This window comes from Pseudorca crassidens, chromosome 13 (genome assembly GCF_039906515.1).
Source record: "Pseudorca crassidens isolate mPseCra1 chromosome 13, mPseCra1.hap1, whole genome shotgun sequence".
NCBI classification, from domain to species: Eukaryota; Metazoa; Chordata; class Mammalia; order Artiodactyla; family Delphinidae; genus Pseudorca; species Pseudorca crassidens.
In genome coordinates, this window is record NC_090308.1 from 48,983,783 (window position 1) to 49,007,553 (window position 23,771).

Genomic DNA, 23,771 nt, shown 5'->3' on the forward strand with positions numbered 1-23,771 from the left:
CATTTTAGATACATTAAATTAATTACACAAGTACCTACAATTAAATTTCCATTTATTATTCCTTATATGCTAGAAACCTTTCAGGACAGCCTACTCTGAAAGGTGCAAAAAAGTCACCCTGTTCCATTAAATTTTCTTGTTTTACATAGTATACATAGTGCTATTGTAGACAATATTCAAACAAAGAGGCATTCAACTTTTTTCTGTTTTTCCTTTCTCCATCTAACAGCTTTTCATTTTGACTTTCAGTGTAGCTTCCTGCCACCTCCTTCCCTTGGTTAGTCATCCCAGCTCTCAATTCACTGTGAGTAACAAGAGTGTATTTTCCAAGGCCTGCATTTATTTTACCCACTTTGGATACACCACAGAAACCTCTCATCTGTTCCTGACCCCTTTTCTTCGTGACCTCTCTCCTCTCTTTGCCTAATTATTCTCAACAGGAATCGTTCACATATATTTTCATCCAATCAACAAACATTCATTAAGTGCCTAGATATAAGGAACAGAGTTAAGATTTTTAAGTTATGTGGTTTCAGAAAAGGTGCATTCATAGAAATCCAACCTGTGACTGTTATCCACAGTGAGAAATGCACTTTGCATGGCAAATTGGTACACAATGCTACATTTATGTATAGAAATAAAACTTCATGAAACGAGACTTAACCATACTATGTGCCGTGCACTGGAGCCTTCTACTGGATTCAGTTCAGTTCTGTTTCATTTTGTTACGTGGAGGCCTACTAAATTAAGTTCATGGCCCACTAATGAGTCCAGAATTACAATCTGAAAAGCACTGTCGGAAAACACAGGAAGGAAATTTGTGTTGTGGAGAGATTACTGTATTTAAAAAGAGCTAAAAATACCCTGGCAGGGCTGGAGAGAGAATGGCAAAAGAAAAAGAGGGGAAAAGAGAGGAACTAAAAGTAAAAGAAATAGGGAGTAAGGGGAAAGCAGAAAGAGATAATTAGAAAAGTATTTATAAGAAAAGCCGGAGAGGGTTAAAGAGAGAAAAGTAAAGGCCAGAATCAAAGAGAAAGAAAGACTTCTATGGTAATTTCTGGGGTGAGGGAAGAGGTCACAGCCTAGTTTCCTTGGGCTGAGGAATTGTTGTCACCTACCATCTCCCACCTGTGGAGGGAATTAGCTGATTAATCATTGAACACTGCCTCCCAACTGCTCTAATCCTTGAACCTTTAAAGACTGTACTCCCGGGTGTTTGGGAAAGATAACAAGGCCATTAAGGCAGAAATACTTCTTTAGCCTGCAGCAGAGAAGACAGCACTATCTGCAGAGGACTAGATGAAATCAATGAGGCAGGAGCGGGGGTGGGGAACCCCAGAGAGTGACTTGTATGTAGGGACTCATCACTGAAAACCGTGAAAAGTAACAAAGTTGAGCTAATCATGGCCTAGTGTCAAGCTCACCTCATCGGTGTGAAAAGGTGCCCTAATTCTGTGTCACAGCACGCTCTGATTTGTGAAATGCTTCCCCTAGCAGAAGCCCATTCCCAGGGGCATTCTCTCTAAGGTCAGTAAATGCTACTTACTGTGAGATGTACTTAGGGAATAAACTCAACCGTAGGGTCCTAAAACAGTAAACACACTTATTTAGCTCATCCTGCATTGGAAGAATCCTAAATTAGACACATTTTACCCAAACTCTATGTATTACATTTTGAACCACTTCTTAGAGGTAATTTTAAACAAGTGAGACGTGTTCCTAGAATAGGTGAACCATGTAACAGCAGGCACTAATAATAGGCGAGTTCATGTTCTTTTTAACCTACACTGATTGGCACTTGCTGCTTAGTTAAAAACTCCTCAGAACTGGTGGGAGTGTACAATGAGAGCAGGGTTCTCTGGCATGAATACAGCAAATCACCGCTGGGCTACACAGCACCCCACCCGCCCTGGCACAGCGAGTCCTTCCACGCAGGCCCTTCTCATTCTGCATTTGGTCACAGGTGCAAGTGGAAGCAGGATAGAGAAAAAAATGCTAAAACCTTGGTGTGCTTACTTTTTTCCTCTATCAGAAGGCAGGAGAGGGCAGAGGGCTTATGAGCAGGAAATAGAATAGGGGAAGAACTAAAAAGTGTTCAAGGATGGGTGAGGTGGGTTTCTAGGGATGCTCATGGGGCCCATGCAGGCTCTGATGGTAATGGGAGGGGTGGGGGGGTGAGAGTCAGTACATTTCAACAAACATTTACTGAGCACTCAATTTAGGTACTACTCAGGAGGCAGCAGGGAACACAAAGATGGGCTGCCCTCTAAGAACCTACAACTTACCAGGATGACAGTAACTCTAAATAGCAGTAGCACTGTTCTCATGATGGCTTAAACAACCTCCACATCATGTTATGAGTCAAGCAAAGTATGCTTGCCCAGGAAGCATGTCTACGTTTGGGACAATATGCTGGGTACCAGGAAAAGAGTAAAGGTATATTCTCTTTAAATATTAAAAACAATTTCCAAGCTCAATGGGGCTGAAACATTATGCCTGCATACAGAGCTGCCTACAAACTAGATCATGTCAGAAGATCAAAATGAGGGTTGTTCACACTAATAACCCAGTATTTTTACCACTGTGGGTATAAGAGCAGCTGGTAACACTAGGCATTTACAGCTTAGTGATGGAAAGCCAGCTCATCTGGGTTTGAATCCTGTTCCTCCACTTGCTAGCTGTTTGACCTTGGGAAAGTTACATAACTTCTCTGTGCTTCAGTTTCCCCATCTGTAAAATGAAGATGATAGTTAAGACCTACTTCCTAGAGCTCTGTCTCCGAGGATCGATTCGGCACTGGTGTACAGAGAAGCTGAGATTTCGACATCACAGGAAGAAATAGCCTTTTCTGTGGTGATGACCAAAAGTTTTCCTCAGCACACCTCTCAGCTTCTCCTTCCAGCTTCAACACTTTGGGAACCTGCCATACTTGATCTCTTTGGAGACGTATTCTGGGACAAATCCTCTAGATACAGAAAATGTTAAGAGTATGTTTAAGATGACTTCCGGGAAGATGGCGGAAGAGTAAGACTCGGAGATCAGCTTCCTCCCCACAGATACACCAGAAATACATCTACACGTGGAACAACTCCTACGGAGCACCTACTGAACGCTGGCAGAAGACCTCAGACCTCCCAAAAGACAAGGAACCCCCCCACGTACCTGGTTAGGGCAAAAGAAAAAACTAAACAGAGACAAAAGGATAGGGACGGGTCCTGCATCAGCGGGAGGGAGCTGTGAAGGAGGAAAAGTGTCCACACACTAGGAAGCCCCTTCGCGGGCGGAGACTGCGGGTGGCGGAGTGGGGGAGCTTCGGGGCCACGGAGGAGAGCACAGCAACAGGGGTGCGGAGGGCAAAGCTGTTGGGAGCCAAGAAGTTTTCGCCATTAGAAGATGGCCGACACCCTGCTTCTCTTCCTGATTTATGAGATAGAAGTTCGCGCCTAAAATGAAAGCCCGCGCACGCAGCACCAATGATGATTAGCCAAGTACTTCCCTCATTCTGAATCCCGCCCCCCTTTCTCTGCAGTGTATAAATACAGCTACCGCAGCAATAAAAGTTTGAGGCTTGATCAGGATTCTGCCTTGCCTCCATTCTTTCGCGTCTCCTGCCCTTCCCCCTTTTTTCAACCCCCACAGGTTCCTCCTCAGACTCACAAGGATTTGTCCTGCTGGTCGGGACTCCCGGGGACGCCCGGGGCCGTACACAATTGGCGCCCAACGTGGGGCCTGAGGAACGGATCCTGACGGAGGTAGCACGCTTACGAACGCCTGGCCAGGCACCCACTGAGCCGCCGCGAGACTTACTCGAAAGTGCAGCTTGATTAGGTCCCCGGAGGACTGGCCGCCCTTCGGCAGTCGTGACCTGAGGATAAGGTAAGCGGAGCTATAAATATGGGACAGGAATTGAGTTCCCATGAACTCTTTCTTCAGGGGATCGAGGATTCCCTCAAGATGCGGAAGATTAAGGCTAGAAAAAAAAGATTTGCGTGAATTTTTTATGTTCTTGTCTGATGTTTGCCCATGGTTCCCACAGGAAGGGACAATAGATAAAAAATGCTGGAATCGTGTCGGAAATTGTTTAAATGATTATTATCAAACCTTTGGGCCTTCTAAAGTGCCTGTGACTGCATTTTCGTATTGGAATTTAATTAGGGAGATTCTCATGGGTCATTTTTTTGACCCCGATGTCCAAAAGGTTGTAGAGACCGGGGAAACAATTCTTAAAGCAGCCTCTCGTCTCCATTCAGCTTGTCCATCCGTTACCATTGATATGGGTTCAAATGAAGAGTTCCCAAAAATTCCAGAAACCGGTCATCATTATCCCACAGATGATAAAGCTATCCCAAAGATTTATCCTTCCCTTACTGCTATTAAGGGTGATCCCAATGATGACCAGCTTTCCCCCCAAGATCAGGAAACTCTCGATGAGCAGGCTGCTCGTTATCATCGCAATGATGATCCCTGGGGATTCCCCCTTTTGAAGCCTCCACCATCTTATAATACTCCTCATCAGATGCCTGCCTTTAGCGCCCCTGCTCCCATTGCCCCCCTGATTGATCCCCTTCGACAGGCTAAGATGGCCTTAACCCAGGAAATTTCCTCTTTGAGAGATGTTTTACAACAAAAACGGGAACGCTTGGATCTCCTAAAGGAGCTTAAGGCCCTTGAGGTGGAGCTTACTTCTTTTAATGTCTCGAACGGTCCCAATAAACCCCCGCTTCGACAAAAACCAGGATCCATTAAGTTAGCCTTCCCTGTTACTCGCAGTCAAAATTTACCCACTCAAGGTGAAATTCAAGCTGAAGATAGTGAGGAAGGGGAAGAGGAAGAGGGAGAAGAATCTCCTGAACCTGATGAGGGACCAGATATTCATAATTCTTCTGGGGGCGGCCCTTTTGAACATAAATATCACCGCCTCAATTTAAAACATATAAAAGATTTAAAATCTGCTGTCAATAATTATGGGCCCACAGCCCCTTATACATTGGCAATCTTGGAGGGATTAAGCGATCGCTGGCTGACCCCAAATGATTGGCTTACCCTGGCTCGGGCCACCCTTTCTGGGGGAGATTTTGTTTTATGGCGCACTGAATTTGCAGAAAATTGTAGAGAAACTGCCCAAAGAAATGCTGAAAACAGAACTTCCCGATCATGGACCCGAGATAAATTACTTGGCCGTCCCCCCTATGAATCCAATGAGTCTCAGGCTGCTTTTCCCCCTGGTTTGTTGGCTCAAATACAAAATGCTGGCCTTAAGGCCTGGCGCCGTCTTCCGCCTAAGGGTTCGCCCACAACTTCCTTGGCAAAAATTCGCCAGGGACCAGAAGAGCCTTATTGTGAGTTTATTAGCCGCCTCACGGACGCCGCCGAGCGTGTAGTGGGTGATAGTGAAACTGATAATGCCTTTGTTAAACATTTAGCTTATGAAAATGCCAATCCGGCCTGCCAAGCTGCCCTTCGGGCTCATCGTGGTGGTAGCCTGGCTGATTACATTAAGTTCCGGAATTGGTCCGGAATTGGTCCCTCCCATTCTGTTGGTCTTGCGATTGGAGCTGCTCTAAAAGATTTTATTAAAGATACATCCGTCCTAGATAAACAACAAAAAACTTGCTATAATTGCAAACAACCTGGACATTTTGCCCGGGATTGTTCATTACATAGACAAGGACAGTCATTAAAGGCTAACCCACAACAACCCCGATATCAATCCCGGGCTCCTCCCACCACCGTTTGCCCTCGTTGTAAAAGAGGCAAACATTGGTCTTCAGAATGTTTTTCAAAAACGGATATAAATGGCCAATTGCTCCCCAAAAAACAGGGAAACTTTTCACGGGGCCAGCCCCTGGCCCCTTCCTTGGAACCAAACCAAGGGGCAATTCGGTTTGTTCCTCAAAAATCTGGACAAGTTCCCTGCACCCGGATGTTGGCTCCCTCTGTCGAGCCACACCCGGAAGCGCAGGATTGGACCTCTGTGCCTCCACCGACTCAATATTAGTCCCAGAACAAGGAGTACAACCAATTCCCACAGAAGTTTATGGCCCCCTGCCCCCAAATACTTTTGGTTTAATTTTAGGAAGAGGTAGTTCCGCTTTGGCTGGCCTCCAAATTATATCTGGTGTTATTGATAATGATTATTCAGGTCAAATTACCCTTTTGGCATCTGCTTTACAAGGCCCTATATCAATCCCTAAAGGTCAAAGGATAGCACAGTTAGTATTGTTGCCCCTAAATTCTTTAAATAAGAGCCATACTAATTGTCCTAGAGCAGATGCTGCTTTTGGCTCCTCAGATGTTTATTGGGTCCAACAAATTACTCCTGAAAGGCCACTCCTAACCCTGTGGTTAGATGGAAAGAAATTTGAGGGTTTAGTCGATACAGGAGCCGATGTAACAGTTATTTCGGAAAAATATTGGCCCTCCTCTTGGCCTTGTACAGTGTCTATAACTCATTTACAAGGCATAGGACATTCTACCAATCCTAAACGGAGCTCTAAAGTTCTTACATGGATAGATACTGAAGGTAATACTGGACAGGTACAACCTTATATTTTGCCACATATCCCGTTGAATCTTTGGGGACGTGACATCCTGTCACAATTAAAGTTAATCATGGCCAGCCCCAATGAGGTGGTGACCCAACAAATGCTAAACCAAGGGTTTCTACCAGGCTTAGGCTTAGGAAAAAATAATCAGGGTATTACACGACCTATTTCCCTGGCATCTAACATAAATCGCCAGGGCCTAGGCAGTTCGCCTTTTTCTTAGCGGCCATTGACCTTCCTGTGCCCCATGCGGACAAAATACGATGGAAAACTAATGATCCCGTTTGGGTGGACCAATGGCCTCTAACAGAAGAAAAACTTACAGCTGCCACAAAGTTAGTGCAGGAACAATTGGCCGCTGGACATTTAGAAGCCACTACTTCGCCATGGAATACCCCTATATTTGTGATAAAAAAGAGATCTGGCTCATGGCGACTTCTCCAAGATCTTAGGGAAATTAATAAAACAATGTTTACTATGGGAGCTTTACAGCCTGGCTTGCCTTCTCCTATTGCCATTCCAGCTGGCTATTTTAAAATCATTATTGATATTAAAGATTGCTTTTTTACTATCCCTCTCCATCCTCAGGATAGAGAGCGTTTTGCATTTAGTCTCCCAGTAATTAATTTTAAAGGCCCAATGCCACGTTTTCAATGGAAGGTCCTCCCGCAGGGTATGGCCAATAGCCCCACCTTATGTCAAAAATTTGTTGCACAAGCTGTAGACCCTCTTAGGGCTCGTTGGCCTGGTATCTATATCATTCATTATATGGATGATATTCTTTTGGCTGGAAAATCAACTGATGAACTCCTTAAGTGTTATCAAGATTTAAAAGATAATCTTGCTTCCTCTGGCCTTCAAATTGCTTCAAATAAGGTACAATTAAAAGATCCATACTATTATCTTGGTTTCGAATTAAACAAAAAAAATAATTACCACTCAAAAGATACACATACAAGTATCACATTTGCAAACCCTCAATGATTTTCAAAAATTTTTGGGAGATATTAATTGGCTACGACCGTATCTTAAACTTACTACGGGAGAGTTAAAACCCTTATTCGAGATTTTACAAGGGCCATCAGATCCCTTGTCACCCTGTAGGCTGACTAAGGAGGCTAAAAATTCTCTTCAATTAGTAGAAAAGGTCATTAGATGTCAACAGATTACCTTTTTAGATTATGGTCGTCCCTTTAGTTTGATTATTTGTGCCACTGCACATACACCCACTGGAGTCCTATGGCAAGATCATCCCCTCTTGTGGATACATTTGTCCGTATCTCCTAATAAAGTGCTTAAGACCTACCCTTCCTTAGTAGCACAGGTTCTTACTTTGGGCAGAGAAAAAAGCCGTCAATTTTTTGGCAGAGATCCTGATCATTTGATTCTCCCCTATACCAAAGAAGAGCTTAGTTGGTTATTACAAACTGATGATAAGTGGCTTGTTTCCTTATCCTCCTTTCAGGGTAATATTGATAATCATTATCCACCTGATAAGCTCCTTCAGTTTGCTAGAAAACATCTGTTTATATTTCCGAAAATCACTTCTGCTGTTCCTCTGGGAGATGCTGCCCTAGTATTCACTGATGGATCATCATCCGGTGTTGCTGTATTTGTTATAAATAATCAGCCCTATAGGGTACAGTCCCCCTTTTTATCAGCACAACTTGTTGAGCTTTTTGCCATTCTTCAGGTTTTTGAGATGTTACAGAATATCCCCTTTAATTTATATACGGACAGCTCATATATAGCTTTGTCCGTCCCCCTTTTAGAAACTGTTCCATATATTAAACCCTCTTCCAATGCTGTTCCCCTTTTTCAACAACTTCAAAGTCTTATACTTCGAAGACAAGCGCCTTTTTTTATTGATCATCTTAGGGCTCATACAGATCTTCCTGGACCCCTCTCTCAGGGCAATGATTTAGCTGATAAAAATGCCCGCCTGATGTGCACCGTAACCTCTGATTCTGTTTCTCAAGCTACTCAATTTCATCAGCTACATCATGTTAATGCACATACTCTTCGCTTAATGTTTAAGCTTACTCGAGAACAATCAAGACAAATTGTAAAAAATTGTCCAGGGTGCGTTACATTTTTACCTCTTCCACATCTTGGGGTAAACCCAAGAGGTCTATTACCTAATGAAATCTGGCAGATGGATGTTACCCATCTTGCTGAATTTGGAAAATTAAAATTTATTCATGTGTCCATTGATACCTTTAGCGGCTTTATATATGCCTCCCTTCAGGGAGGAGAAGCCACAAAAAACATTATTTCACATGTGCTCCAATGTTTTACAGTTTTAGGCAAGCCTCAAATAATTAAAACAGATAATGGGCCTGGGTATACCTCCCAGGCTTTCCAAGATTTTTGCACCCGGCTTCAAATAAAACATCTTACGGGAATTCCATATAACCCCCAGGGTCAAGGCATAGTAGAAAGAGCCCATCAAACCCTTAAAAATACCATTTCCAAGCTTAAAAATAATGATTTAACTGCTACAAAAAATTCCCCAAAAAATATTCTTAGTCATGCCCTGCTTGTAATTAATTTTTTACAATTAGATAATAATGGTAGATCTGCCGCCGATCGCCTTTGGCATCAAGAAACTAAAAATCAATATGCACAAGTTATGTGGAAAGACCCTTTGACCTTTAAATGGCATGGACCCGATCCACTCCTCATCTGGGGGAGGGGATCCGCATGTGTATATAATACCAAAGAAGGTGGAGCACGCTGGTTGCCTGAGCGCCTTATTAAACCTATAAGTTCTATAAAGTAATAAATTTTATCCAGGGCCCTTTTCCCTGAGATTGTATTTCTTTTTCTTTTTCAGAAAAAGATGGAGACCCTCCTAATATTGAAAGAGCGGCAGAGACGACATGAGTTATCCGTTGTGACCCTGATCCTGTCATCTTTGCTGGTTGTTGGACAGGCTGAAAGCACTCCCCACTTGCCTCAAAATTTAACCTGATACATTACCATCGCCTCGCCATTACAGAAGCAGAACCAAAGGATGATTCTGGCTGCCCCTCCACTGGAGCGGCAGGAAACAGAGACATGCCTACCCCCCTCTTTGATGGAGGGTATGGGTACCGAGTTGAGTGTGGCAGCAAAGCATGCACAAGGGAAAACGTGTATATATGTATATACAAGGTAATCTCTGTTATTCCCTGTGAGTATACCTGAATTATGATAGAGGTTGGTATCTAAACATTGTTTTTGGCTTTTAGTAGCTAAGATTATCTTTGGCTCTGCCTCTCCTCCCCAAAAGATACCAAGAGCCGATGAGTGTGGACACACATACCTTGTCCACGGGAGGATTCAGGTCACTACTCCCTCACTCGGTTAATGCCCACCTCCTTAAAAGAAATAAAAAGGGAGGAAATGTTGGGAGCCAAGAAGTTTTCGCCATTAGAAGATGGCCGACACCCTGCTTCTCTTCCTGATTTATGAGATAGAAGTTCTCGCCTAAAATGAAAGCCCGCGCACGCAGCACCAATGATGATTAGCCAAGTACTTCCCTCATTCTGAATCCCGCCCCCCTTTCTCTGCAGTGTATAAATACAGCTACCGCAGCAATAAAAGTTTGAGGCTTGATCAGGATTCTGCCTTGCCTCCATTCTTTCGCGTCTCCTGCCCTTCCCCCTTTTTTCAACCCCCACAGGTTCCTCCTCAGACTCACAAGGATTTGTCCTGCTGGTCGGGACTCCCGGGGACGCCCGGGGCCGTACACACAAAGCGGAGAGATTCCAGCGCAGAGGATCGGGGCCGACCGGCACTCACCAGCCAAGAGGCTTGTCTGCTCGCCCGACGGGGCGGGCGGGGCTGGGAGCTGAGGCTCCGGCTTCTGTCGGAGCGCGGGGAGAGGACTGAAGTTGGCGGCGTGAACACAGCCTGCAGGGCGTTAGTGCACCGCGGCTAGCCGGGAGGGAGTCCAGGGAAAAGTCTGGACCTGCCGAAGAGGCAAGAGACTTTTTCTTCCCTCTTTGTTTCCTGGTGCGCGAGGAGAGGGGATTAAGAACGCTGCTTAAGAGAGCTCCAGAGACGGGCGCGAGCCGCGGCTAGAAGTGCGGAGCGCAGAGACAGACATGAGACGCTAAGGCCGCTGCTGCCGCCACCAAGAAGCCTGTGTGCGAACACAGGTCACTATCCACACCCCCTTCCGGGGAGCCTGTGCAGCCCGCCACTGCCAGGGTCCCGGGATCCAGGGACAACTTCCCTGGGAGAACGCACGGCGCGCCTCAGGCTGGTGCAACGTCTCGCCGGCCTCTGCCGCAGCGGGCCCGCCCCGCACTCCGTGACCCTCCCTACCCCAACGGCCTGAGTGAGCCAGAGCCTCCGAATCAGCGGCTCCTTTAACCCCGTCCTGTCTGAGCAAAGAACAGACGCCCTCCGGCAACCTACACGCACAGGCGGGGCCAAATCCAAAGCTGAGCCCCTGGGAGCTGTGAGAACAAAGAAGAGAAAGGGAAATCTCTCCCAGCAGCCTCAGAAGCAGGGGATTAAAGCTCCACAATCAACTTGATGTACCCTGCATCTGTGGAATACATGAATAGACAACGGATCATCCCAAATTAAGAATCGGTGTGGATGAAAGGCTCTTGGTGCTGCAGCCAGGAGTTAGTGCTGTGCCTCTGAGGTGGGAGAGCCAACTTCAGGACACTGGTCCACAAGAGGCCTCCCAGCTGCACATAATATCAAACAGCGAAAATCTCCCAGAGATCTCCATCTCAACGCCAGCACCCAGCTTCACTCAACGACCAGCAAGCTACAGTGCTGGACATCCTATGCCAAACAACTAGCAAGACAGGAACACAACCCTACCCATTAGCAGAGAGGCTGCCCCAAATCATAATAAGTCTACAGACACCCCAAAACACATCACCAGACGTGGACCTGCCCACCAGAAAGACAAGATCCAGCCTCATCCACCAGAACACAGGCACTAGTACCCTCCACCAGGAAGCCTACACAACCCACTGAACCAACCTTAGCCACTGGGGACAGACACTAAAAACAACAGGAACTACGAACCTTCAGCCTGCAAAAAGGAGACCCCAAACACAGTAAGATAAGCAAAATGAAAAGACAGAAAAACACACAACAGATGAAGGAGCAAGATAAAAACCCACCAGACCTAACAAATGAAGAGGAAATAGGCAGTCTACCTGAAAAAGAATTCAGAATAATGATAGTAAAGATGATCCAAAATCTTGGAAATAGAATGGACAAAATGCAAGAAACATTTAACAAGGACCTAGAAGAACTAAAGATGAAACAAACAATGATGAACAACACAATAAGTGAAATGAAAAATACTCTAGATGGGATCAATAGCAGAATAACTGAGGCAGAAGAACGGATAAGTGACCTGGAAGATAAAATAGTGGAAGTAACTACTGCAGAGCAGAATAAAGAAAAAAGAATGAAAAGAACTGAGGACAGTCTCAGAGACCTCTGGGACAACATTAAAGGCACCAATATTCGAATTATAGGGGTTCCAGAAGAAGAAGAGATAAAGAAAGGGACTGAGAAAATATTTGAAGAGATTATAGTTGAAAACTTCCCTAATATGGGAAAGGAAATAGTTAATCAAATCCAGGAAGCACAGAGAGTCCCATACAGGATAAATCCAAGGAGAAATACGCCAAGACACATATTAATCAAACTGTCAAAAATTAAGTACAAAGAAAGCATATTAAAAGCAGCAAGGGAAAAACAACAAATAACACACAAGGGAATCCCCATAAGGTTAACAGCTGATCTTTTAGCAGAAACTCTGCAAGCCAGAAGGGAGTGGCAGGACATATTGAAAGTGTTGAAGGAGAAAAACCTGCAACCAAGATTACTCTACCCAGCAAGGATCTCATTCAGATTTGAAGGAGAAATTAAAACCTTTACAGACAAGCAAAAGCTGAGAGAGTTCAGCACCACCAAACCAGCTCTACAACAACTGCTAAAGGAACTTCTCTAGGCAAGAAACACAAAAGAAGGAAAAGACCTACAATAACGAACCCAAAACAATTAAGAAAATGGGAATGGGAACACACATATCGATAATTACCTTAAATGTAAATGGACTAAATGCTCCCACCAAAAGACACAGATTGGCTGAATGGATACAAAAACAAGATGCATATATTTGCGGTCTACAAGAGACCCACTTCAGACCTAGAGACACATACAGACTGAAAGTAAGGGGATGGAAAAAGGTACTTCATGCAAATGGAAACCAAAAGAAAGCTGGAGTAGCAATTCTCATATCAGACAAAATAGACTTTAAAACAAAGACTATTAGAAGAGACAAAGAAGGACACTACATAATGATCAAGGGATTGATCCAAGAAGAAGATATAACAATTGTAAATATTTATGCACCCAACATAGGAGCACCTCAATACATAAGGCAAATACTGACAGCCATAAAAGGGGAAATCGACAGTAACACATTCATAGTAGGGGACTTTAACACCCCACTTTCACCAATGGACAGATGATCCAAAATGAAAATAAATACGGAAACACAAGCTTTAAATGATACATTAAACGAGATGGACTTAATTGATATTTATAGGACATTCCATCCAAAAACAACAGAATACACATTTTTCTCAAGTGCTTGTGGAACATTCTCCAGGATAGATCATATCTTGGGTCACAAATCAAGCCTTGGTCAATTTAAGAAAATTGAAATTGTATCAAGTATCTTTTCCGACCACAACGCTATGAGACTAGATATCAATTACAGGAAAAAATCTGTCAAAAATACAAACACATGGAGGCTAAACAATACACTACTTAATAACGAAGTGATCACTGAAGAAATCAAAGAGGAAATAAAAAAATACCTAGAAACAAATGGAGACAATGGAGACACGACAACTCAAAATCTATGGGATGCAGCAAAAGCAGTTCTCAGAGGGAAGTTTATAGCAATACAATCCTACCTTAAGAAACAGGATACATCTCGAATAAACAACCTAACCTTGCACCTAAAGCAAGTAGAGAAAGAAGAACAAAAAAACCCCAAAGTTAGCAGAAGGAAAGAAATCATAAAAATCAGATCAGAAATAAATGAAAAAGAAATGAAGGAAACGATAGCAAAGATCAATAAAACTAAAAGCTGGTTCTTTGAAAGGATAAACAAAATTGATAAACCATTAGCCAGACTCATCAAGAAAAAAAGGGAGAAGACTCAAATCAATAGAATTAGAAATGAAAAAGGAGAAGTAACAACTGACACTGCAGAAATACAAAAGATCATGAGAGATTACTACAAGCCACTCTATGCCAATAAAATGGACAACCTGGAAGAAATGGACAAATTCTTAGAAAGGCACAACCTGCCAAGACTGAATCAGGAAGAAATAGAAAATATGAACAGACCAATCACAAGCACTGAAATTGAAACTGTGATTAAGAATCTTCCAACAAGCAAAAGCCCAGGACCAGATGGCTTCACAGGCGAATTCTATCAAATATTTAGAGAAGAGCTATCACCTATCCTTCTCAAACTCTTCCAAAATATAGCAGAGGGAGGAACACTCCCAAACTCATTCTACGAGGCCACCATCACCCTGATACCAAAACCAGACAAGGATGTCACAAAGAAAGAAAACTACAGGCCAATATCACTGATGAACATAGATGCAAAAATCCTCAACAAAATACTGGCAAACAGAATCCAACAGCACATTAAACGGATCATACACCATGATCAAGTGGGGTTTATTCCAGGAATGCAAGAATTCTTCAATATATGCAAATCAATCAACGTGATACACCATATTAACAAACAGAAGGAGAAAAACCATATGATCATCTCAATAGATGCAGAGAAAGCTTTTGACAAAATTCAACACCCATTTTTGATAAAAACCCTGCAGAAAGTACGCATAGAGGGAACTTTCCTCAACATAATAAAGGCCATATATGACAAACCCACAGCCAACATCGTCCTCAATGGTGAAAAACTCAAAGCATTTCCACTAAGATCAGGAACAAGACAAGGTTGCCCACTCTCACCACTCTTATTCAACATAGTTTTGGAAGTTTTCGCCACAGCAATCAGAGAAGAAAAGGAAATAAAAGGAATCCAAATCGGAAAAGAAGAAGTAAAGCTGTCACTGTTTGCAGATGACATGATACTATACATAGAGAATCCTAAAGATGCTACCAGAAAACTACTAGAGCTAATCAATGAATTTGGTGAAGTTGCAGGATACAAAATTAATGCACAGAAATCTCTGGCATTCCTATACACTAAGGATGAAAAATCTGAAAGTGAAATCAAGAAAACACTCCCATTTACCATTGCAACAAAAAGAATAAAATATCTAGGAATAATCCTACCTAAGGAGACAAAAGTCCTGTATGTAGAAAATTATAAGACACTGATGAAAGAAATTAAAGATGATACAAATAGATGGAGAGATATACCATGTTCTTGGATAGGAAGAATCAACATTGTGAAAATGACTCTACTACCCAAAGCAATCTACATATTCAATGCAATCCCTATCAAACTACCACTGGCATTTTTCACAGAACTAGAACAAAAAATTTCACAATTTGTATGGAAACACAAAAGACCTCGAATAGCCAAAGCAATCTTGAGAACGAAAAACGGAGCTGGAGGAATCAGGCTTCCTGACTTCAGACTATACTATAACGCTACAGTAATCAAGACAGTATGGTACTGGCACAAAAAGAGAAAGATAGATCAATGGAACAGGATAGAAAGCCCAGAGATAAACCCACGCACATATGGTCACCTTATCTTTGACAAAGGAGGCAGGAATGTACAGTGGAGAAAGGACAGCCTCTTCAATAAGTGGTGCTGGGAAAACTGGACAGCTACATGTAAAAGTATGAGATTAGATCACTCCCTAACGCCATACACAAAAATAAGCTCAAAATGGATTAAAGACCTAAATGTAAGGCCAGAAACTATCAAACTCTTAGAGGAAAACATAGGCAGGACACTCTATGACATAAATCACAGCAAGGTCCTTTTTGGCCCACCTCCTAGAGAAATGGAAATAAAAACAAAAGTAAACAAATTGGGACCTAATGAAACTTGAAAGCTTTTGCGCAGCAAAGGAAACCATAAAGAAGACCAAAAGACAACCCTCAGAATGGGAGAAAATATTTGCAAATGAAGCAAGTGACAAAGGATTAATCTCCAAAATTTATAAGCAGCTCATGCAGCTTAATAACAAAAAGACAAACAACCCAATCCAAAAATGGGCAGAAGACCTATATAGACATTTCTCCAAAGAAGATATACAGAGTGCCAACAAACACATGAAAGAATGCTCAACATCACTAATCATTAGAGAATTGCAAATCAAAACTACAATGAGATATCATCTCACACCAGTCAGAATGGCCATCATCAAAAAATCTAGAAACAATAAATGCTGGAGAGGGTGTGGAGAAAAGGGAACCGTCTTACACTGTTGGTGGGAATGTAAATTGATACAGCCACTGTGGAGAACAGTATGGAGGTTCCTTAAAAAACTACAAATAGAACTACGATATGACCCAGCAATCCCACTACTGGGCATATACCCTGAGAAAACCATAATTCAAAAAGAGTCATGTACCAAAATGTTCATTGCAGCTCTATTTACAATAGCCCAGAGATGGAAACAACCTAAGTGTCCATCATCGGATGAATGGATAAAGAAGATGTGGCACATATATACAATAGAATACTACTCAGCCATAAAAAGAAACGAAATTGAGCTATTTGTAATGAGGTGGATAGACCTAGAGTCTGTCATACAGAGTGAAGTAAGTCAGAAAGAGAGAGACAAATACCGTATGCTAACACATATATATGGAATTTAAGAAAAAAAAAATGTCATGAAAAACCTAGGGGTGAAACAGGAATAAAGACACAGACTTACTACTAGAGAATGGACTTGAGGCTATGGGGAGGGGGAAGGTTAAACGGTGACAAAGCGAGAGAGAGGCATGGACATATATACACTACCAAATGTAAGGTAGATAGCTAGTGGGAAGCAGCCGCATAGCACAGGGAGATCAGCTCGGTGCTTTGTGACCGCCTGGAGGGGTGGGATAGGGAGGGTGGGAGGGAGGGAGACGCATAACTGATTCATTTTGTTGTGAAGCTGAAACTAACATACCACTGTAAAGCAATTATACTCCAATAAAGATGTTAAAATGAAAAAAAAAAAAGACCTACTTCCTAGAGTTACTGTGAGAATTGAGTTAATATAGATTAAGGTACATAGCATAGTGCCCATCACACACTGCTCAGGAAATGTTGGCTGATGTCATTTCTCCCTAATCACCACCCATACACCTAGGAAGTGGCATGAATCAAAGAGAGGGTCACACTCACAGAATACAGCTATGAGTGTTTGGGCTGCCGGTGCAGACATTGACTAGTTTGGGGTTTAACATCCGCTTCTAAGAAATGTCCTGCAAGAGCTTGGGTGACCGTGCCCAGCTCCCCATGCAGGTTTCTGCACCTCTGCTTCAGGAGCCCCTAATCCACTGGCTCCTTGCCTATTGTTTACTGTCAATATATTTTACATTGGTTGTTGTATACCTCATATTTAGAAAAGGAGTATTGGTTTGCCTCATAATTTCAAGAAAAACTGGTAAGATTATGAATTGTCCAGAGATGAGTTGATACATATGTATGTATATAAACTTAAAATAAACTTACTATCAATATATTTTAAAAAATACCAGAACCCAAAACATAATAAGATGAGAATTTCCAGGATCTCATATAAATCTAATTTCTCTTGGTTTTGGCATAGCTTTAGAAATTTAAAATTGAAGAGCTGACATTTTAAGAACCTCGTTACAGTTTCAATTTAAAGCACGCGTGCACACACACCAAAAAACAACACTCTCGGGCAGTTGCCATGACAACATAATGCAGAGCCTACCAAGCTCTTTGTTATCCTGCTGAAGATGCTGCACCAAGACACACTCATGTTCGATTCTTTACTAATTAAGTGGAAAACGTTAAAAAAAAATCCTAGATTCACACGGTTTTCATCTGTGCTAAGACTCAGAAACGCAAACACTAAATGTTTTGAGAAAAGGAATTTAAAAGTAACTTAACAGCAAGACCAATTACAGATCAAAGTAGACACAGTGTGGAAGGAAATGTGGGAACGTGTTTTCCTTTTATGTTGTAATCCTATATTCACTTCATCACCTGCTCCTCCTAAGTTGTGCCATACTATTTTAATGGAAGAATCATTTGAATAATTTGGTTAACAGAGTCTCTTACTTTACTAACACATTGAAATACTTTCCTTCTTTGGCCACATATTTATCAGTTCATTTGGGAGCTCATACTTCCATATGCTAATTAGATCTACGAAAGAAAAACTGTCTCTAAGTTAATAGGAGTTCATATGTTTTGTTTTTGTTTTTGTTTTGTGGTACGCGGGCCTTTCACTGTTGTGGCCTCTCCCGTTGCGGAGCGCAGGCTCCAGATGCGCAGGCTCAGCGGCCTTGGCTCACGGGCCCAGCCGCCCCGCGGCATGTGGGATCCTCCCGGACCGGGGCACGAACCCGTGTCCCCTGCATCAGCAGGCGGACTCTCAACCACTGTGCCACCAGGGAAGCCTGTTCATATGTTTTTTAAAAAAGAGAAAAAAAATAGTGAAGGGGAGAGAAAGAAGGGATAAATAGCCCTTTTGGAGGCTGTGATAAAACAGTCTTGGTTTTCCTTCCCCTTCTCTGATTAACCATCTCTCTCTCCTCAGCGTTAAACTCAGATCCCCTCAAGACTCAGCTGTAGACCTTTTCTCACTCTGTTATTCTCTTTTCCTAAGTGGTGTCATCTTTAACCAGAGACTTTAATTATCACCAACATGCATTCACATTCCCAGAGGCTCTTTTCTGAGTTCCAGATCAGTTGATTCAACTGCCTCCTAAACATGGCCACTTTGATCCCCCTTGAAAGGCAAACAGGTTCCTCCTACGGTGCTCCTTACCTTGATAAATGGCAGCTGTCCATGGTCCTAACACAGGTCCGAATAGGTATTCAATACCTATTTGCTAAATGAATGAATGAATCAAACATATTGTTTCCAAAAAACCTAACGGCCATCCTCGGTAAGGCCTTTTCCCCATACCCAACTATTTCACTATCCAGTCTATTTCACTTTTTAATATTTCCTAGATTCATCCCATTTCCAAAATCCTCCCAGCCACTATTCTCTAAGGCACCAGTCTTTGCCTGGATCACTATAGTAGCCTCTTAACAATTAGGAACACGCAGATGTAGTACATGGAGAAGTCAGGCAGTCAGTATCTATCAAATAATTTACTAAACAAACTGATAAAGTTGTACCAAGAAAAGGGAAGAGAACATCTACTAAATGTCAACTCTGTGCCAGATACTGATCTAGATGCCTTGCATATCCTACCTCATTTAATCACCACAGTGACCGCTTTTTATAGAGGAAACTCAGCTGATCATATGGCATCAGGAGCCACTCCTGGTCACAACCTTTGCTTTGTTTGGTCCCAACAAGCAGAGAACAATGACAAATAGGAAGAAGAAAGGGACAATGGTGATGATCACAACGTACTGAGGACGTATTCCAGACACTGATCTCAGCACTTTGCATGCATGATTTCATTTCAGCCCCACCATCCTCCTATGAAGCAGGTGCTACCATTAACCCATTTTGCAGACAAAGAAACTGAGCCCCACAGGACTTAAGTTACTTGCTCAAGGTAAAAAAAAAAAAAGAAGTCGCAGAGTGTTAAGTCAGGATATGAACCTAGTTCTATTTATTTAAGAATTTACTAAACTCCAAGTTATTCACTAAACAGCAAGTTAACAGAACTGGTGAAGATAGAGCTAGAAAAGACAAACCACTCCTGCCCTCAAGGGTCTTGCACTGAATTTGAGGAGCCTGTCTCCAGGGTCAGAGCTGTTTTTACATCCCACTGCTATCCACTGGAGAGCAGAGTTTCTGGAGGAAAATCCCCACCAACTCCAGTCCCACCTCCAAAGGCAAGGCAAGGCTCCCAACCTTTTCCCCATCCCCACAGCTACCCAGTTTTCCTCGGATACGGTATTACACCAGGAGGAGATGCTTTAGTGCTTGTACTAATTTGGGGACAAGACAATGTCTTTCTCATAAAGTCTTAAAAAAAAGCACCCCGAATGGCATGAATACAAAGTTTTTTTTTTTTTTTTTACAAGTCTAATCTAGTACTTACAATTTTATAACTCCATCTGGGCACCTGGAACAGAACTGCTGGCTGCTCTTGTCTTGTTTATGTTGACTCTGCCCCAGCTGCACAAATCTACAAATTATAACAGATAAAAAGCTAAAGAACTACCTGCCACAAATTCAGTAGATCGCACAAAATGATATGGGCCTTCAAACGACAGTTATATGCTTATGTCAGAAAAGCACGCAAGAGTACCCTATGTGACACGAGACTCGATTTATAAATGACTGCCTGATGTTAGAGTGGGTTTATGAGAAGTAAAGGAGGAATGGGTTAAAATGTAAGTCGTAACCATGGACATAGGAATGAAACAAAACGTGTATTTCATTGCATCCCGTTTACTCAAACGTGATACAGAACTTGAGCCAAAATGTTCCTGAAGCCAGGGAGATGATCTTGTAAGGCCTCGCATATCTAAGGGTGACAGCAGCAGGAAGCATGGGGAAACGTGAGGCAGTGGCAGGGACGGGGATGTCTGCAGTGAGACAAACAACAAGGAAATGCCAGATTGGGCTAGGGATCCATCTCCTGGAGCAACGATGCTGTAAGCACCCAGGGCATGGAGTTGGTTTCCTCAGGACCACAGGAATCCCCAGGTATATATACGCCAGCCGCTCGGAAGAGTACTTTCATCTGAGCTGGAGGGGACTAAGGAGACCACCTGCTGAGCACCACTGTCCCCCCACCATCCCCCTCAGAGAAGCCTCCAACGACACTAATCCAGACCTGCAGCTAAGGCCAAAGGGACTCGCCCCAGGCCAGCTCGGCAAGGTAAGAGGATGCCTGGCAATGGGCCACTGATATTTCTCAAGTGTAGCCATCTGAAGTGTGGCCTGGGCTACATGCACCCATCTTCCCCTCAGGGATGCAGTTTGTAGTTTTTATGAGGTTTTTTTAAAAGTCAGGAAAAGTGCTGAAGAAACTACCAATTATTCGATCAGTACAGCACTATAAAAAACTTTGATTACTCTTATCCAAACTTTTATCTTCAGCAAGTGAACAGCCTTGACATGTACACTTATGCTCTCTGCAATAAAGTCATATTACTCAGTCACTAACCCCAGATAAATCGTTCTTCCAGATCATGCTGCTCATGAAGGCCCACTTCAACTAACTGCTAAAGAGTTGAGCTACGGAGTGTGACAGCTGTATGAATGTCATGCATGTCTGTGTATCCAGGAGTGAGGAGGGTGTGGCTGAGTTCTGAACGACTCAGTTGGCTTCCAGTAAGACAGTGATGCACAGTCATACCAGTGCTTCTGTAGTCAAGAAATGCCATACATTTTTATATTTCACATATTCTACAGCAGATCTTACTAGTATGAAGCAGAGAGCTGAAAATATCCAGTTCAATGGATTCTGCAAAACAAATACCCTCCTTAAAAAAGACCTGGAGGTTAGTGCTCATTTATATTACAGTTTACATAAGCCAAACTTAGATGAAGTGGGTCCATGTTCACCTGCAATAATTAAGTCTTCTTAATGCATACATTAGGTTGAGGGGGCGTTTACAGTGGTCTCGTCAGGGTTTTAAGGATTTCTAGGCGAGGAGTTCTTTTGAGAATCTGATAACTATGAATCTTTGCAAGCGCACACAGACACACAAAATTATATACGTGATTTCAGGGAATACCTTTTGGTAGATCGCCTCCTTTTAGCCAGGTCTTCCCAATAAAGGTCGATAACATTCTGCATTGGTGCCCCTACATCACTGCTTCCTTCTCCCTCCTCAGCCTCCACTCCCACCAGCAGCTCTCCACCCCAACCCCGAGCTGAAGGGAATACAAGGTCCTCAGTTGTCTGTATCCCAAGTTCATTCTGTAAGAAGGTACTTGATCTTGAGGATTTGTTAATGCAGGAATGCAGAGATGTATTTAAACTTCAGCTTGCAGCTTATGGGCACTGAAAATACATGTAAGCATCATAAATTTTTATCACTGAGGGGCCCTGAGAGTCTCAGGCAGTAAGTAGGCCTTTAACTCCAAATATAAATTGTTTCAGAATTTGACCTAAATGCTACTATTTTATTCCAAGTGGAATTCACTTCCTTCTGTATTGTTGACTATTTTCAATTTTTAAACGTTACACTAGATATAAGGTATTGTATTACATTTGCATTTGTCCTTAATCTCTCATGAAAATACTTTACCTTAAATAAATGGAGAGATCTTCTTCTGAGAGGCCATCTGAGAGGTTGATTCCATACACCTCTTTCATGGGCTGGACCACATTCTGGGGTCAAAAGAAAAGGGAACCAGGAAGAAGTTTTAGACATCTAGAATCTTAATAATTTCCAAAGATGAAGAAAATGAACCTGTGAATTTTCCCACAAAGGCAATCACAATGTTTCTTCAACCTGGTTCATTAAATTTCTCAGTTAATGGTTTTTTAAAATCTGACTTCATTTTCACTAAAATAGTTTATTTTAGGGTAAAAAACTATTAGGTAATTACTAATTGCTTTTGTATAGTGCAGAAGTTGGCAAACATTTTCTGTAAAGGGCCAGACAGTAAATATTTTAGGTTCTTTGGGTCATACTGTCTCTGCCATAACTACTCAACTCTGTTGCTGTTATAGGGCAAGAGCAGCCATAGACAATATATAAACAAATAGGTATGGCTGTAAATAGGCATGGCTGGTTGTAAATAAAACTTTATTTACAAAAACAGGCAGCAGGATGTTTTGGCCAATAGGTTGTAGTTTGCCAACCTCAACCCATGGCAACGCGTCTAGTTTTAATGACTTTTGGTCATTTCTAGAAAGCAAATTTCCCAAAAGCTAAATTTGGTTCTTCTGTGGTTTACTTGCCTTTTGTTTCCCCTCAATTTATTGGTAATGTCAAATTGAACAGGATGAACTTCCCACTGGGGTTATGCAAAGATTGTGAGGCCTAGATTCAAACCCTGCATTCCAACTATGTGCTGAGCAAGGGAATAAACGGATGGGCTAATGTACCAAAGTAATAAGTGGATGGGCTGCTCAAAGAGGGACAGGATTCTCTTAAGAATTCTGAAGTGACAAGAAATTTACTGTTACACATGGAAGCAAAAACACCAGTTTCAGAAACCATTTTCAGTAATGTCTTTGTCAAATGTATTCATCTCTGCAGTGCCTGCAACACTGTGCATTAGAAAGGTATGAGTGAGGTAATGTGACTTTTTCTTGCTCTCAGCCTTTTAACTGAAAGTGGGATTTTGGAGATGAGCCTCATGCCGGACTGCACACTCTCCTCGGCCCCTGACCTCCGTCACTTTGGCACTGTCGCCCGTGTCAGTCATCTTCACTGGCGTGGAGCGCTGGGACACGGAGCCCTCCTCCTCCCGGTCGGTCCCGGAGTCGTCCTCAGAGCTGCTGGACACGGCCTCCTCGCTGGGCGGCGGTGGGGCACTGGCGGCCGTTTTCCGCTGTAACACAGCTTCTTCTCTGTTGCTCTTGTTTCTTTAAAAAGATGAATACGGATGTGAACCATCTGTAAACCGAACCCTCAACGCTTACTGTGTATCGCTGTGTCCCAAAGCCTTAGTCCTGGTGAAGCATAAGAAAATGACCATGAGGAGCCAGCTTCTGGATTCAAGTTGTGCTAAAGGGAAAAGTTTAATATTTTATCATGTACGTGCTGACCTTATATGAATTTAAGCTTTGTTATAAATTCAGAAAATAAACAAGTATGTGCTTGTAGTGTGCAGAAAAGTCTTTTCACCACTTGGCTACTGTGTCTTCCTTTGGTAAGTGAAATCAGTATTTTCAAAATTTATAATACCATAATAGAAGACTATTATGTTTGAGATATTAGTAAAATTACCTACAATTTGTAGAAGCTTCAAGAATGGGTCGATAGCCAAATCCATGTATATTTCTGTCCCTCCTATGGATTTTTAGCAATCACAGTGGCAGCTGATTACTTGTACCAAAGTAATGAGCAAATGATGAATATAAACTAAGATTTTAAATTGTTTTATTACTAAATAACTATAT

General features: G+C 42.5%; 1 protein-coding gene across 1 annotated transcript in view; it reads right to left on the reverse strand.

Moving 5' to 3' along the window:
- Positions 1-23,771, reverse strand: part of FIG4 (FIG4 phosphoinositide 5-phosphatase) — a 143,452-nt gene that overhangs the window by 33,536 nt on the left and 86,145 nt on the right. The window contains exons 20-22 of the mRNA XM_067702364.1: positions 23,039-23,234; positions 21,946-22,028; positions 19,782-19,868 (exon numbers count right to left, since the gene is read on the reverse strand). Coding sequence (XP_067558465.1) covers positions 19,782-19,868; positions 21,946-22,028; positions 23,039-23,234 — 366 coding nt within the window. The remainder of the gene's footprint in view (positions 1-19,781; positions 19,869-21,945; positions 22,029-23,038; positions 23,235-23,771) is intronic.